Here is a 15,230-nt window from a genome sequence, read left to right as displayed (position 1 = left end):
TAATTTATCATTCAATCCATTCATGGGCCCACTGACTCACTACTGGCTCAAAAGGTTTGCTACTTACAACCCAGTTGAAAACTAAAGAGAGTAAGCTCATGTTCTAATGGAGGAGGACTATGTCTATAAGGAGGACTATAAGGTGGCCAGTGCTGACTCCTAGCAAGGACTTATGATGAGGAAGTGAGAAGAAGAGAACTGGGGCAGGCACACTGTGGGGTGACATAAAGGAGAGGCTTAAGTAATAACAGGTGGCTAGATCCTGACTGGCACAGCTGGGGATGGAACAGGAGAGGCAGAGAGAACAGCAAGATGTGGTATCAGGCTTGGGCTGCCTGACAAAGAGGCAGAGCTGGATGGTCTTGGACCTTGAAGGAGTTAGCATCTTATGCAACAGGGTTCTTAGGAAGGTTTTTAATTTGAGAGTGGGCCTGGGGGTGATGTCACCTGTTTCCTCCTGGGAAAAGGTTCCCTTTTCTTACTCCATCCCGGGAGCATTTGTTATTAAGAGTCAAGACCATGAGTGTTTTGAGCGCACGTGGACATTTGGCAGACTCTACTTGACAGATGGGAAAACTGAGGCCCCAGAGAAGTACCTGGACTTGTCCAAGAACCACAAAGACAGTTGGTCTTAGAAGAAGGAACTCAGGGGTTCCTTGAGACCTGGGAGCCAGCTGCTTCTGAAGCCACCAAAGCTCTAGCAAAATTGCTTGAAAGAAATGAGTCCTGGTGTTTAGGGTTCGATAAAGCAGAAGGAGGCACCAATGTCACAGAGAGGAGATCCAGCGGCAGAGTTCTTAATTAAAGCTCTGTCTTGTCCTCACTTTGTCAAGGTTAGACACTGGTGGGAGCCCAGGTCTCATTACCAAGCTTGGATGCAACCATTGCTTGGTTTGAGTAAATTGCTCCCCAGCCCAAGCTGACGTTTGGGTGTGACAGCAGCTGGAACTGAGGGCCTGGATGGCAGAATCTCTCACTTAAGCTACACAGTGACTCCTCTTTGCAAGCGCATCCTCACAAAGTGGGTTTATTAATTCTGTCTTTGAGGCTGGGCCTTTCAGTTCGGCTTGGATCCATCCAAATCCGAAATACATTTGCAGAAAGAAAAACTGTTCCTGCTTTACATAAATCTGTCTAAAGTCCTGGTGAGTTTCTGAAAGAGGAAATGTGTACAGCCAGGGTGTTCTGCAGCAGTATTTTGATTAAAAGAATAAAAATTAGTTGAAAAGACCTTTATGACTTAAAAAAACCCTACAACAAAACAACCCCAGGTGTCTGTCACTGAAGCGCCTCCATGGAAACTGCCCGACGTGTTTTTAGAGGTTTGTAGATACTGTTACCTACCCAGTGGGATAGTCTGGGGAGCTTTGAAAAATGAGAATACTCAGGCCACACCACAGACCTAAATGGAACATATCCCTCCCCTCAAGGTTCAAGACTCTTCTAAGAGGGGGCAAAAAGATTGTAACAGAGGTGGGGGTGACGACAAAGAAAGAATGTTTTCCAGACAGCAGGGCAGGTGTGCATGTGAACTCATAGCAGTTGTGACAATATGCACAAGACCTGCTCAAACTCAAGCCAGACAAAATCCCAGCATGGAAGGGGAAGGTAGGTACCATGCCCCACTCCTAAGGGCAAATTCCACACCCAAGAGTATTTGGCCAACACAAATTGAACTGGATGGGGAAAATAAAGAATATGAAAGTGGGTGGGTAGGGAGGTGGGGGTGGATCTGGGAGGAATTAGGGGAGAGGGGATACAATCAAAATACATTGTATGAACCTCTCAAAGAATCAATAATTTTTAAACGGGGAAAAAATTCACTGATTTCACCAGATGTGACGGCAATGGTACCATTTGGGAGGTAGAGGCAGGATGGTCAGGAGTTCAAGGTCATCTTCAGTTACATAGCAAGTCCAAGGCTAGCCTGGGCTACAGGAGCTCCTGTGTCAAAAAGAACAAAACAAAACCCAATGACCAGTTGTGGTGGCATATGCCTTTAATTCTAGTACTTGGGGTGCAGAGGCAGAGGCATCTCTGTGAGTTTGAGGCCAGCCTGACTTATATATCACGTTCCAGACCAGCAGGGCTACATAATAAAACAAAATAAAACAAACAAACAAAATGAAAAACAAAACAAAATCCCAAATCCACGGATGTCTGTGGAAAGCAGTCACCACAGACCCTTTGCCTTGTTGTGACTTGGGGTTACCTGGGAGGTTTCATGGTGCCTGGACCCCATTATTACCTATGCTGTTGGTCTTTGGGATGGCCTGGGTATCTGAAGTCTCTTATACTTTGCATATTGGCCAGCTATCTTTGTGATAAGTGCTTTTTACTGCAAGTTGTTTCTCTGATGGGGGTTGAGGGGTGCACTAATGTATGGGCATAACAAGAAGTCATTAGAGTCTTTTCGACACTATTCCATTTAGTAGGATATTACTAGTAGGGTCTCCCCTAGGGCCCATGGCCCCAGGACTATCTAGCCTGAGGTTCTTGGCCCCTGTAGTGGTGCCAGGTACAGGTTCCACCTCATGAACTGCGTCTTAAATCCAGTGAGAAAAGGGTTAGTTACTCATATAACGTTCATGCTACTCTTGCACTAGTGGGCGTATCTTGCCAGGACAGTTTAAAAATTTATATATATATGTATTGAATTTTTGTGCATTTCATATGAGGTGTATTAATCATATTTAGACCCATGCCCCTATCTGCACCCTTCTATAGCCTCCTCATGGGAGATCATGCATTCTGTCACATATGTTAAGGTTTATCAAGTCAAGTTTGTGTCCCCAGATGTCCCTCCATGTGAAGTCATGCACTGGAGCCTAGTCAGCCTATCTAGCGTCACTCCCTTAAAGAAGACCAACTCTGCCTCACCCAGAAGTGATCAGCTGCCAATGGTTCCTCAGCTAAGGTTGGGGCCTCCTGCCCATTTCCCCACTTCTATGCTGGGTTTTTGTCTGGTTCGAGTTTGCATGGGTCTTGTGCACGCTGTCACCATTGCTGTAAGTTCATATGAGCAAGTTCCCAGCAGCCTGGAAAACTGTTTCCTTGTGGTCATCCACCACCCCTGGCTTTTACTTCCTCTTCCACAATGCCCCGCCCCCAAGCCCTGGGTGGCAGAGGTTTACTACAGGAGTCCTATCCAGGGACACACACTCTGCAGTCTCTTATGCTCTACATTTTGGCCAGCTGTGGCTTTCTGTGTTAACCACCCTCTGTTACATGAGGAAGCTTTGCTGGTGAGAGTTGAGAGATGCATTAATATTCTTTCTGCTCCCTGTTCCACCATGTTCCATGAGCCTTGGGTGTCGAGGTTGCAGTGTAGCTGTGTCACGTAGGATTGGGCACCTCACAAACTCTTATTCTCTGTGTTTGACCACTTGTGGAACTCTGTAATGGTCTCCATCTGTTGCTAAAAAAACTTTTTTGATGTGTAGCTCACAGGGTTCATAGCTGAGTAAAATAGATTGATTTTATCGACATGACCCTAATGCTTTGTTCTGAGTTCTAATGTTGACTTTATCTGATTTACTGAATGATTAAATGTTCTTAACTTCTCTGTTTCTTTGTAGCCTTTTTTGAAAACAAGGCCAACAGCTACAGCTTGTTGCTAGAGACAACACTTGTTGACAAATTAATCAAAACAAACAAACAAACAAACAAACAAATCTATCCCCACTCCCAGACAAAAACAGGGCTGGGGATATAGTTCAGTGGTGGAGTACTTGCCTAGTATGCTCAAGGATCTCAGTTCAATCTTCAGTACTAGAAAAAAACAAGCAACCAGAAGCCCCAATTGCCTCAAACACACACATCCTGCAGGACTCCTGCAGTCAGTCTTCTACACCCACGAATTCCTCATCTGCAGGGTCAGACTACCCTAGACCAAGACATTCAAAAGAACTGCATCTGTTCAAAGCAGGTACAGTCATCTCCCCTGTCACCATTCCTTAAACTACACAGAGTGACAGCCATTTATACAGCGTGTACACGGCGCCTGTAGTACATCCGGTATCATAAGCCAGCTAGAAGAGGTTTCAACATATGGGAGGGTATGTGTAGGTTTCATATAAATAGTGGATCATTTTATATATGGGACTTGGGCAGCAATGGATTGTGTGTGTGTGTGTGTGTGTGTGTGTGTGTGTGTGTGTGTGTGTACATGCATGGAGGCCAGAGAACAGCCTCAGTGTTAGTTAGTATTGTTCTTCAGGTGCTAGGCACCTTGTTTTTTGGGACAGGGTCTCTCACTGGCCTGAAACTCACCAAATAAGTCAGGTTGGGGCTAGGGAGACCCAGAGAGCCACCCTAGCTCCACCTCCCTAGTGTTGGGATTACAGGCACATGCCACTATGCTTGGGTTTAAAACATTCGAGTTCTGGGAATTGAACTCAAATCCTCATGCTGGAAGTATAAGCACTTTTCCAACTGAGCCATCTCCTCAGTCCAGTTGCAGATTTTGATATCTGAAGAGTCCAGGGCTCATCCTCAGTGGACCTCGAGGGAAAACTCCCCGGGTACTTAAAGCAGTGTTTTCTGTGGCATGGGCCACATATGAGTTTGCTACTGCGATCATCACTGGGAAAGACATAATGCTTCTAGGATTTCTAGAAGGTTCACCAAGATTGCAATTCTGTCCCAACTCTGTTCAGTCTCCCAGCTCCAAAGCTGCTGAGTGGCACCCTCTGATCATATATCCCTCTCATGGGGACCAGTGAGGGATCTCACCTCCAGAATGTTGTAGCGTGAGCTGTCACAGTAGTCACGGACGCCGATCTCTGTGCCCATGTACCAGCCACTGAAGGGACAGGCACTGAACTCCAGGCCACCAATCTCCAGTAACATGTTGGACACAGCAGGGAGCCCATACCACTTGAGCCCTAGGTCTTTGAACCAGTCAAACCTGCAAAGAGCAATGAGGCCCAGCTCAGTACAGGGCAGGTGTCTCCCAAGTGGACACATGGGTGGAACATCTCCAGACTGGATGCTCATAGATTCAGTGTCCACTGGGCCTAGGTGCAAACCTGATTCCTGGGCCCTGACTTTACCTCTCCTGAATCACAGATTCCACAGCTGGGCATTTTGAGCATGGGCTTCCCATGTAGCAGTGTTGAACATCCCTGCCTGGGACCACTGCTTAGAGTTGCTATTGCATACCCTCTCTGAGAGCGTCCAGGAGGAAGTGTGGAACCGTCACTCCGAAGCCATTCTCTTTTTTGCACCTCCATCTCTTACTTACTAACTAAAATAATGCCCACTCTGGGAAACCTTCCAGTTGGGTCCACTGACTCTCTATTTCTTCTTGGCTGCCACTGGATATTTAAGGAATTGTGTGTCTAAGATCTTGCCCTCTTGGACACAGTCAAATCACTGCAGCAGGGACATATAGGCCCCAAAGCTAGCACCATGCTTGACTGGAATGGGGATTACAGACTGTGTTGAACAGGCCAAGGAATGAACACATAAAGGCCAAGTTTCACTAAGCAGTCTGGGTTTCTTCCGACATACCAGGGCCCTCAGGACAGGAACTTCCTGTCAGGGACAAGGCTTGGGCAAGGCAGGTGAGATACTAGTGCCAGGTGCAAAACTGTAGCACCCCAACCCACAGAAACTTGGTCATCAAGATCAGCATCATTATTTGTATATAAATATGTGACATTTTAAATTAATCCAATGTTTTTAAAAAATAGACATTAAAAAGTAAAAAACCCTCTATAAATAGGCACCATCTTGTGTACTTCCGTAGCTAGGCACACTGTAATATCAACTCTGAGCTGAATTCTTTTTTATTTAAAATGCTGGCATATAGTTCAACCCAGATTAAAAAAATACCTTGATTTCTAAGATCTACTGCATTTGCATATTACTTATCTAATTAAGTTCCTTAGCAACTTCCCTTGGTTTTGCCCCTGGTCTAGTACCTTACTGTGGCCTTTTTTTCCACTCTTTTAAAAATTAATTAATTTGCGTACACGCGCGTGCGCGTGTGTGTGTGTGTGTGTGTGTGTGTGTGTACAGGTACACATGCCGTAGGGCATGTGTGTGGAGGTCAGAGGACAATGCGCAGGAATTGTTTTCTCCTCCACCATGTGGTTCCAGTTGAACTCAAGATGCCAGGCTTGGCGGCAAGTGCCTTTACCAGCTGATCCCTAGATTTCCTTCACTCTTAAAGTGAAAATTCTCCCCTCCCCCTACTGTATCTCTGGCCTTAGCCCCCCAGCTCCTTTTGGGCTCCAGATTCTTTTTGAACCTGAGCCACACAGGGTCAGTCACTTTAAGCAGCTTGCTCTATTGAAATGCCTGCACCCACAGTGAGATAGTAGGTGCTGTTTATGACCCTCTTATGACCTGAAGGGATGGTCAAGGGGCAGGTCATGGGGTTCCTTAGGAGTAGGGTGAGTCTGATAGCTCAGCCTGGCCCAGAAGGACCCCCTTCTGTCCTAGCTGACAGTCAGGATCCCTCTTGCCTGTTGGGGCTGGAGAGACTGGGGATAAGGAGCACCAGATGGGTAGAAAGGACCATTGGGGAGATCCCCCAGGAAGTCCCTCTTACTTGGGGTGCCTGATGGGCACTTCCAGCACCAGCTCTGGGGGGATCTGGAAGAGCTCAGGATCATTGCCGTTGGCCTGGAGCAGCAGAGGCAGGACGTCGAAGCGGCCTCTTGGGGGTTTCCAGCCCTGCTGGATGCAGATCTACAAACAGAGCATTGTCACATCTCTGCCCCACCCTCCACACATCAGGCCTGACCTCACTATGAACCGGCACAACTTTTTAAGGTTGCATGGGACACAGGTCAGCCCTGATTTCCAGCAAGGGTCTCCAGTGTCCACTGGACACAAACGGAGGATGAGAGTTGAGTGACGGACTGTGGCATACCCCATAGGTTGGCTCTGTGTGTGTGGCATTAAGTGCTGTAACATGTAAAGAAAATCTCCCAGCACTGTGGCTCACTGTATAAAACACACATGTTAGCAGAACTGCCCGTAGGCCCACAGTGAGAGCAGCAGGAGTTAAAGTGCTCTAGCAGCCTTGCTAAAGAAACAAGTGGTGGAACTCATTCATTAGCATACTACGAATTTTATATGCAACAATATACCTTATATGAATACTTTATTATCAATGTATTAAAGTATGACTACTGTGTTCTAATCAGACATTTGACATTAAAATTAGATCACATTTATCTATCTAATTTTTTTTTTTTTTTGGTCTTTTTGAGACAGGGTTGCCCTATAGCCCCAGCTGTCCTGGAACTCACTATATAGACCAGGCTGGCCTCGAACTCACAGAGATCCACCTGCCTCTGCCTCCCAAGTGCTGGGATTAAAGGCGTGCGCCACCATGCCTGGCCCCTATCTAATATAGCAAATCTATGTGATATAGAACATAATAAGATACATTAAATATCAACATTAATTTATTATGTTTGTAGGAAGTCAGAGGTCAACATTTAGTATGTTCCTTAGCTGCTTTCCACCTTACTTTAAAAAATATTTTATTTATTATTTTTATTTTATGTGTATGCACCTATTGCCTGCATGTATGTAAGGGAATTCACATCATGCAATGCCTGTGGAGGACAGAAGAGGGCATTGGATTCCCTGGAACCAGAGTTACGGATGGTTGTTAGCTGCCATGTGGGTGCTGAGAATTGAACCCAGGTCTTCTGCAAGAACAGTCAGTGCTCTTAACTGCTGATCCATCTCTCTAGTCCCCTCCACCTTACCTTTTGAGGAAGGGGCTCTCACTGAACCTAGAGCTCACAGATTTGGCTTGACTGGCCCGTCATCTAGTACCATCACAGCCAGCTTTTTGTGTGGGTGCTGGGGATCCAGACTCAGGTCTTTACCTGCTTTACTTTACCTACTGAGCCATCTCCTCAGCCTTATTTCTGTTTTTGAGGCAGTCTCAATATGTAGCTCAGGCTAGCTTCAAACTCAGTACCCTCCTACCTTAGCCTCCCAAGTGCTAGGATTATAAGGGTGCGCCACATGGTCCATAAATAGTGATAAAATGTTTAAAATGAATATATTCAAACAATATATTTGCTATTAAAATTAAATAATTTAATCCAATAGGTTTGCTAATTTATTAATATATCATTTTGAAATGTACTCAGGATGAGGATTATCACTAAGCTCTTTCCCTCCATTTTTTGTGCTCCATCTTAGAGACCTGGTGTGTATTTTCATTAGTACCTCCTGGTTGTGGCCAGCTATGTGGAGGGCTTACAGCCACATGTGGCTGGTGGCCACCATTCCTATAGCCCAGGGTATGAGGGATAGGAGCATATAAGGATGCCAACAGCTTTGGGATGTCTCTTTGTGCTGTGTGAGTAGAGACAGAGGTCCCACATCTTGGGTTCAGTAGAAAACATGCTGGTCAGGGAAGGTCCTGGACACAGAGGGGCAGAAGAGGTTGTAGCATGAGTTTATGTTCTGCTAAGCAGGAGGCAAGGTCAGCCAAGTACACAGTTAGCGGTTAGAGCTCAGCCAAGAGGAAGGAGTCTGGCTGAGCCTCAGAGTGCACAGGTGCTGCTTCTGGTTGCCCTGGTTACAGCCCTGTTCTCTGGATCATCACATTTTAATAGGAAAAGCCATATGCAAATGAAGTCAGTGATATGGGAGAAGGGAGTAAAGCCGGGTTGGGGTTGTTGAGTAAAGATGGACGTGGACATGGGGCATCTGTTGTAGTTACCCAATAGGCACAATCCTTGTGATACTGTTTCTGCCCTGTATTACCTGTTGCCATGACTACCTGGAAGTGACAGGGGAAGGGAGATAGTGGTACCCATCATCTTCTAGGTGGCTTTTTTGAACTGACTTTGGTTCCCTGCAATCGTGGCATGTTGGTACCTGGGAGAGTTTAGCTTGCTTTGAGAAGGGTTGGCAGTTCAAACTATTGATCAACACACAAATGAACCATGTGAGTTGGGCATAGTAGCAGCTTAGGAAAGGGGACACTCCACCTGGCTTCTATTGGTAACATCCCTCCTGGTGTGAGTCTAGCTGTCTCTCTACTCAGTAGCCCTGTATAACCCACTTGGCACTGGCAAGACTCAGTCTACTCAACTCTGAAATGGGACAGTAGTTTCTACTAGGAAGATTGGGGTATGAAAGTGACCAGATGACTGTAATGGAACCAGGACAGGGTTGAGGGCTGTCAAGTGGGGAAGATGGTCTAGAGAAGAATGCCCTGTGTTCCCTGCTGGCTGTTCCCTCTGGGAGGAAAATGTTAAACTGGAAAAAATGTGGGGGACAAAGAACCCAGCTGGGGGCTGACTAGGGGCACCCCGCTCACCTCTGTGAACTGCACGTTAGCTGGGTCCCCCAGGGTGGAACCATCGGGCTGCTTGTAGCCAGCATAGCGGATGAGCTGAGAGTTCCACACTCGAAAGTCATGCTTGCCGTCGGTCCTCTGTGGGAATATAGTGATGGCTGACCTGTGGGGGAGAAGAGAGGTCACAGGTCAGCAGGTGGGACTTCCTGTTTGGAGGATGTACTGGCAAAGCTGTCATCTGAGGTTTTGAGGGATCAGATCCATGCCCAGGACCCGGCTGTGGGAGGGAGCCCTGTGACCTGCTCCCCCACTGGAATCCCCAGTCTGTGGGAGGTGGCGGGTAGAGAAGATGCACCCTGAGCCAGAAAACTTTTATCCTTGAGACAAGGTCTTGCAATGTAGCCTGGGGTGGCCTTGAACTTATGATCCTCCTGCTTCAGCCTCCCAAGGGCTGGGATGACAAGTATGTGCCGCCATGTGTGGCAGGGTTCACACCTTGAGTTCAGTTTGGACCCTAGACTTATCTTCTTCTGTACGCACCAACATTGTGTGCCACCCTCACCTGGACTTGCTCTAGCCGTCACAGGTCCACGTCCAAGGCCTGCCTGGATTTCGCCTTCCATACACGGAAGCCCAGAGACGTTCACTGGAACAGACCCCCATTCTAAGTGCATTTTGCAAGTCTTCCTCTTTGGGCAAGGAATGTAGCATTTGCTACTGTAGGGTAGGTGGGAAGTGGCTTGGGGGTTGCAGGGGGTGAGGTCAGAGTCAGGGTGGAGGCGACTCATGGAGTCAAAGGCCATCTTCCATGTCTCTCAGCAGACACTTCTGTGCCACATCAGAGATGACACAGAGTGAGTCAAGCTGTTTCCTCTGTGTGAAGACACACGGCTGTGTCTTTGGGTGGGCAGAATGTGTTTGTGTGTTGTACACACAGACACTTAAGAGGTGTGTTTAGAAACACTAGAACCAAACAGTGTGAGCGGGGTGTGATGCTCCCTCCTTGAGTGAGAACTGAGACCAAGGAAGCTGGGCAGCACGGGCACGCCTCCTCGCCGGCTTCCCCAGATCCTCTATGAGGCACAAACTTGGTGTGCGGTGCACATTCTCAAATGATTTTCCTTTTATTTCCAGACTTGAGATTTAAAACCTAAGGAAAACCAAAGTATTCCACTCTTAAATAGCTCTCATGAAGACCGCTTAATAGATCACTGAGAAAATAGAGGTTCACTGCCAAGTTTGGGGTACATTCTGCAGGTCTTCCTCTTTGGGCAAGGAAGACCTATCACCTGTTTACAGCCATTTGAAAATGACCAGAATAGTCTCTAAATAACATGAGGCCTTAATGTTGGCAGGGACAGCCATTCATGGTTTAGAATGTGCTGGGTAGGTATGTACGTTCATAGTGTGCAGGTATGTGTATGCATGTGCATGTAGAGGCCAGCGGTAAACCTTGGGTGTAGTTCCTCAAGGAGCTATCCACCTTGTTTTTGGAGACAGAGTCTCTCGCTCACCCTGGGGCTCACTGAGTAGCCTAGGCTGTCTGGCCAGGGGGCCCCAGGATCTGCCTGTCTCCACATCCCCAGCACTGGGATTTCAAGCACATGCCACCATGCCCTGCCTTTTTATGAGTGGTGGGATCAAACTCAGATCCTCATGCTTACACAGCAAACACTTAACCAGCTGAACCATTTCCCTAGCCCCAATGTCAGAAGATTCTTTGATATTCTCTCAGGGCGAGGCTGCTTAGAAAGAGTCCTAAATAGGAACTTCTTACAAATACCAATTTCTGTTTCTACTGGTGGATCAGGTGGCAAGAAAACCCACACCCAGGTGGACAATGACCTTAGTGTGAACCCAGGGCAGCTTGGGGACGGAGCTTGTGGGAATATCCTTGAAGGGGCCTCAGGTGTCCCTGAGATGGAACTGGCTCTCAGCAGCTGTGGCAGATGTTACCAGTAGGAATGACAAGGGCAGCCAGCTGTGGCTGGGCCTCAGTGGCTCCCTCCCAGCTGCTCCTAGCAGAGGCCAATGTGGAAGTCACTTTCATGGGGTCTCCCTGCCTTAGTTGGCTTTCTGTAAGCTGGATTCTTTTGTCCTTGCGCAGGAGTCCAAAGTGGGGCTTGGTGAGGCAGAACCCAAATGGTGCCTAGTGCAGTGGGAGGAGAAAATCTAGTGCAGTCTTTTTAATCCCAGGAGGTTGGGAGACAGCTACACATAACTGCATGGGACATCATGAAAGCTGCTTGTCCTGGGCAATGGGATGCTCCTCTTCCCAGGAATCGGAACCAGTTTCCCACCTTCTCCTTGGGTGACAGGAAACGGAGAGTCCAGTCTGAGGTGATATTATTTGTGGTCTGTCTCAGCAGAAGAGGGTCGGGGGTTAGACTGACAGGTCACCTCTGCCAGCCTTTCCTGGCGGCAGCAGGGCAGTGTCCGGTGCGGGGACTCCATGCTGGGAGGAGTCACTGCACCCCGTGGGGCAGCTCACCTGAGGTTCCCTTTGTTGGTGGCATACTTCACGTGGTTGCAGATATAGTTGAACATGCCGTGGGCTGTGGTGCAGTCTCGGGCATCAAACACCTGCAGAGGTGCATGATGGATTGCAGACCATCCTCTCGCTCCTGGAAGTCCTAGGGAAACCTTCCATCCTTTCTAGGGGCCCACTGCAACTACGACCCCCACCCCCACCCTATAGCCAGGCCTCATCTCAGAGATCCAGGCTGCATTTTACATTTCCTTTTTCTATGCTAATAACTGGGGGAATATCCTCAAAGTAGGCTTGGAGAGCCTGCAACTAAGAGCAGCAGATGGCTAAGGGCACAAGCTGCAATGGGCAGTTACTAGGGATCAACAAACAAACAGAAATCAGACCAATAACCTATCTGGGGAGGGCCCCTCCCTGAGGAGCTGTTGGCAGGTGATGGCTGCTAGGGGCGGGTGAGTCACTCTCTTCAGTGGTGTAGCCACTGGTGAGTTGCTGATGTCCAGTGACTACCGCACACCATGCTCATGCCAGCAGCCCTGATTCAACTCAGGGGGTCACTAAACAGCAAACAGAAAGCCCTTGAAACCATAAAAGTAGAGATAGACAGCAGTTGGATAGAGGGCAGTTGGGAGTAGGAGGGGGCTCAGGAGGGATAATAGGGGAGGGTGAACATAAGCAAAATACTTTCTATATATGTAAATGTCATCATGCGATCTGTTATATATGTAATCTGTGCTAATCAGACAAACAAAAAACCTTGGTCCTAATATCTACTCTACGAATCTCTAGAATAAAATCATACCAGGGGACACAGAAATGAACACCTTCTAGCAGGTGTAAGCAATAGGGAGTGGTAGGGTCTGTGGCAAATGGGACAGCCTGAGTCTTACCAAGAGATGTGAGAATTTCCTTCACTAAAGAGCGTTGGCTGAATAAGACACAGCTAGGGAGTACAGATCTGGTCAGGGTGGGGGGACAGGGGCGCTTGTGAACACAGAAGGTCTTTATGCACCGTCTACCTGCAGCTTGGACCACTGGATCCTGCCCACACAGCGTGCGGCATTCCTCCAGGCATGTTTCGCACCGTAGATGAGCTCCGTATCCTTGAGCTGGTAGGTGCTGGTGCTCTCTATCTCTTTGTTCACCTCTTCTAGCCTGTCCATGTGGGCCTTGGAGCCAAATCTGAGGGAATGGGAGAGGAACAGCACCTTGATGGCTAGGAAGTGTTTGTCAAATGCCCACGTGTTTTGTTAAAGGCTTGCTTGCTGCTCTGTGGTGGTACTGGTTGTGATGGTGCATTTAAGAGACAGGGCCTAGTGGGAGGAAGTTAGGTCACTGGGATGTGCCCCAGTCCTTTGTGTGTGTGTGTGTGTGTGTGTGTGTGTGTGTGTGTGTGTGTGTATGTGTGTATGCATATGTGAACATGTGTGTGTGTGGGGGTGTACCTGCATGTTTGTATAGGTGCATGTGGAAATCAGAGGCTGACCTCCGGTGTTCCTCAGGTACCGTCTACCTTTTTTTTTAAAGCAGGGTCTCTCACTGGTCTGGAATGCATCAAGTAGGTAGGGCTGGCTGGCCAGTGAGCCACAGGGATTCTCCTGTTTCCCCTGCTCAGCACTGGGATAACAAGAGTACAACAGCCAAGCCTGGCTTTTTGTTAAAGCTTTTTCTTAGTTTTTATTTATTTTTATGTGGGTCCTGGGGATTAAATCTTTGTGCTTACAAAGTAAACACTTTACCAACTGAGCTATTGCCCGACACCTGTTCTAGACCTTTCTTGTCTTGCTGTTTGCTTCCTAGCCACCACAAGACAAGCAGCTCCCTCTGTCTCACACATCACAGGTCTCAGCAACAGGGCCATGTGACCTGGACTGAAACCTCCCAAACTGTGAGCCAACACAAACCTTTTCCTTTTTGTAAGTGGATTCTCTCAGTGATGAAAGGCTGAGCAGCACAACAATGGGGTCTTCCAAAGTGGAGGTTGGAGAAACAGAGCTATTGGAGGAGTCTGGAGCCACCCAAAGCCCTGAGTCAACTTCTGTGTGCAAAGGTTTAAGCAAAGGGTAGGGCTGTCTGCGTAAATGCCCAGAGGCCTGGCAGTGCATTCAGGACTAAACCAGCTAGTTAGAACTTCAGCAAATAGGAGAGCCAGGTCTTGTCTCTTCTCCAGCCAGTTGTGGCTGTCAATCCCACTCAAATGAAATGAGAAATCTGATCTTAAATTAATTAATTTTAATTGTATGTCTGTGTGAGGGTATGTACACATGAATGGAGGTGCCTGTGGAACCCAGAAGAGGGTGTCAGATACCATGGAGCTGGAGTTACAGGTGGTTGTGAGTCACCTGACTGGGTGCTGGGAACCAAACTGTAAGAGCAGTACTTGCTCTTAACCACCTAGCCCCACCTCTCCAGCCCTCAGAAATCTGATCTTTACAGGAAACTTTTCTAAGTCCTTTTTTTTTTTTTAAATAAAAGGAAGAGTTTATTTGAGTTTATGGTTCCAGAGGAATCAGAGTCCATCCTGGCGGAGACATCATGGAAGGAGGTAGCTAGAGCAGGAGCAGAGAGAGAACTTTTCTAAGTCTTAAGTGTTGGATATACTTTCCATTTTAGGGAAGATGAAATTATCATGAAAAATTTAACGCTTACAAGAAGGTGTATGGCACAACCTAAGGACCTTCCATGTCCCCAGCCAAAGAAACACTTCCATGTTCCCTGGAGCTGTGACTGCTGTTTGAGCCTGGCCTTTATCATTCTGCACTTTGTGTATTTGTCACATATGGAAATCACAGGAACATTATTCTAGGTGTTTGACAGATATATATATGTGCGTGCTGTATGGAATGTACCTCTTCCGTACAGGTAACCTCTTCCGTAAGGACCACTTGGACATCCCTTATCCGAAAATCCAAAATCCAAAATGCTCTAAAATCTTAAATGTAGGTCAAACTTGTAGGATTAGAATGTGTTAAATTTCCTTATTGATTGGTACCGAGTATCAGTCCCAGAACCATGTACATGCTAAGCACATACTCCATCTGAAACATAACTGAGTTATGTTTCTCTGACATGTCTTCTCTACACATGCCTTTCCAGGCATGGGAGTGAGAGTTTCTCTACATGTTCAGTTGTGATATTTCAGATTTGAAACCTGACTGTTCTCGGACCAAATAAGAACCCGTCTGGGGGCTGAGCTTGCCCTCGGGGCTGCCAGCTTTCCATTTCTGTGTGTGGTGGGCAAAGGCTGTATGCTCAGGCCTGGGCCCAGGTATATGCAAAGATGGAGCTGGATTTTGTCCCACCTTTCACAAAGGAATGCCAGGCTCCCCAGAGCTGTTAGAGGCTTGTCTGTTTTGGGGCTGTGCAAGTATGTGTTGCATGTCTGTGTTTGTCTATGCGTGTGAACATGTGTACATGCAGCTGTGGGTATGGAGGCAAGATAGCAACATCGGGGTT

The 15,230-nt window shown here is 47.4% G+C and overlaps 1 protein-coding gene across 2 annotated transcripts in view; it reads right to left on the bottom strand.

The window, feature by feature from the left end:
* Positions 1 to 15,230, bottom strand: part of Nos1 (nitric oxide synthase 1) — a 129,728-nt gene that overhangs the window by 55,141 nt on the left and 59,357 nt on the right. For both annotated transcript variants that reach the window (XM_008847449.1, XM_017801765.1), the window contains 5 exons: positions 12,794 to 12,956; positions 11,778 to 11,869; positions 9,308 to 9,449; positions 6,560 to 6,699; positions 4,735 to 4,909 (listed from right to left, as the gene is read on the bottom strand). In XM_008847449.1, the coding sequence (XP_008845671.1) occupies positions 4,735 to 4,909; positions 6,560 to 6,699; positions 9,308 to 9,449; positions 11,778 to 11,869; positions 12,794 to 12,956 (712 nt within the window). The remainder of the gene's footprint in view (positions 1 to 4,734; positions 4,910 to 6,559; positions 6,700 to 9,307; positions 9,450 to 11,777; positions 11,870 to 12,793; positions 12,957 to 15,230) is intronic.

Source organism: Nannospalax galili, unplaced genomic scaffold (genome assembly GCF_000622305.1).
Source record: "Nannospalax galili isolate Female #2095 unplaced genomic scaffold, S.galili_v1.0 scaffold120, whole genome shotgun sequence".
NCBI classification, from domain to species: Eukaryota; Metazoa; Chordata; class Mammalia; order Rodentia; family Spalacidae; genus Nannospalax; species Nannospalax galili.
The sequence above is the reverse complement of the archived record's forward strand: the minus strand, read 5'-3'. Positions and strand labels throughout refer to the sequence as shown.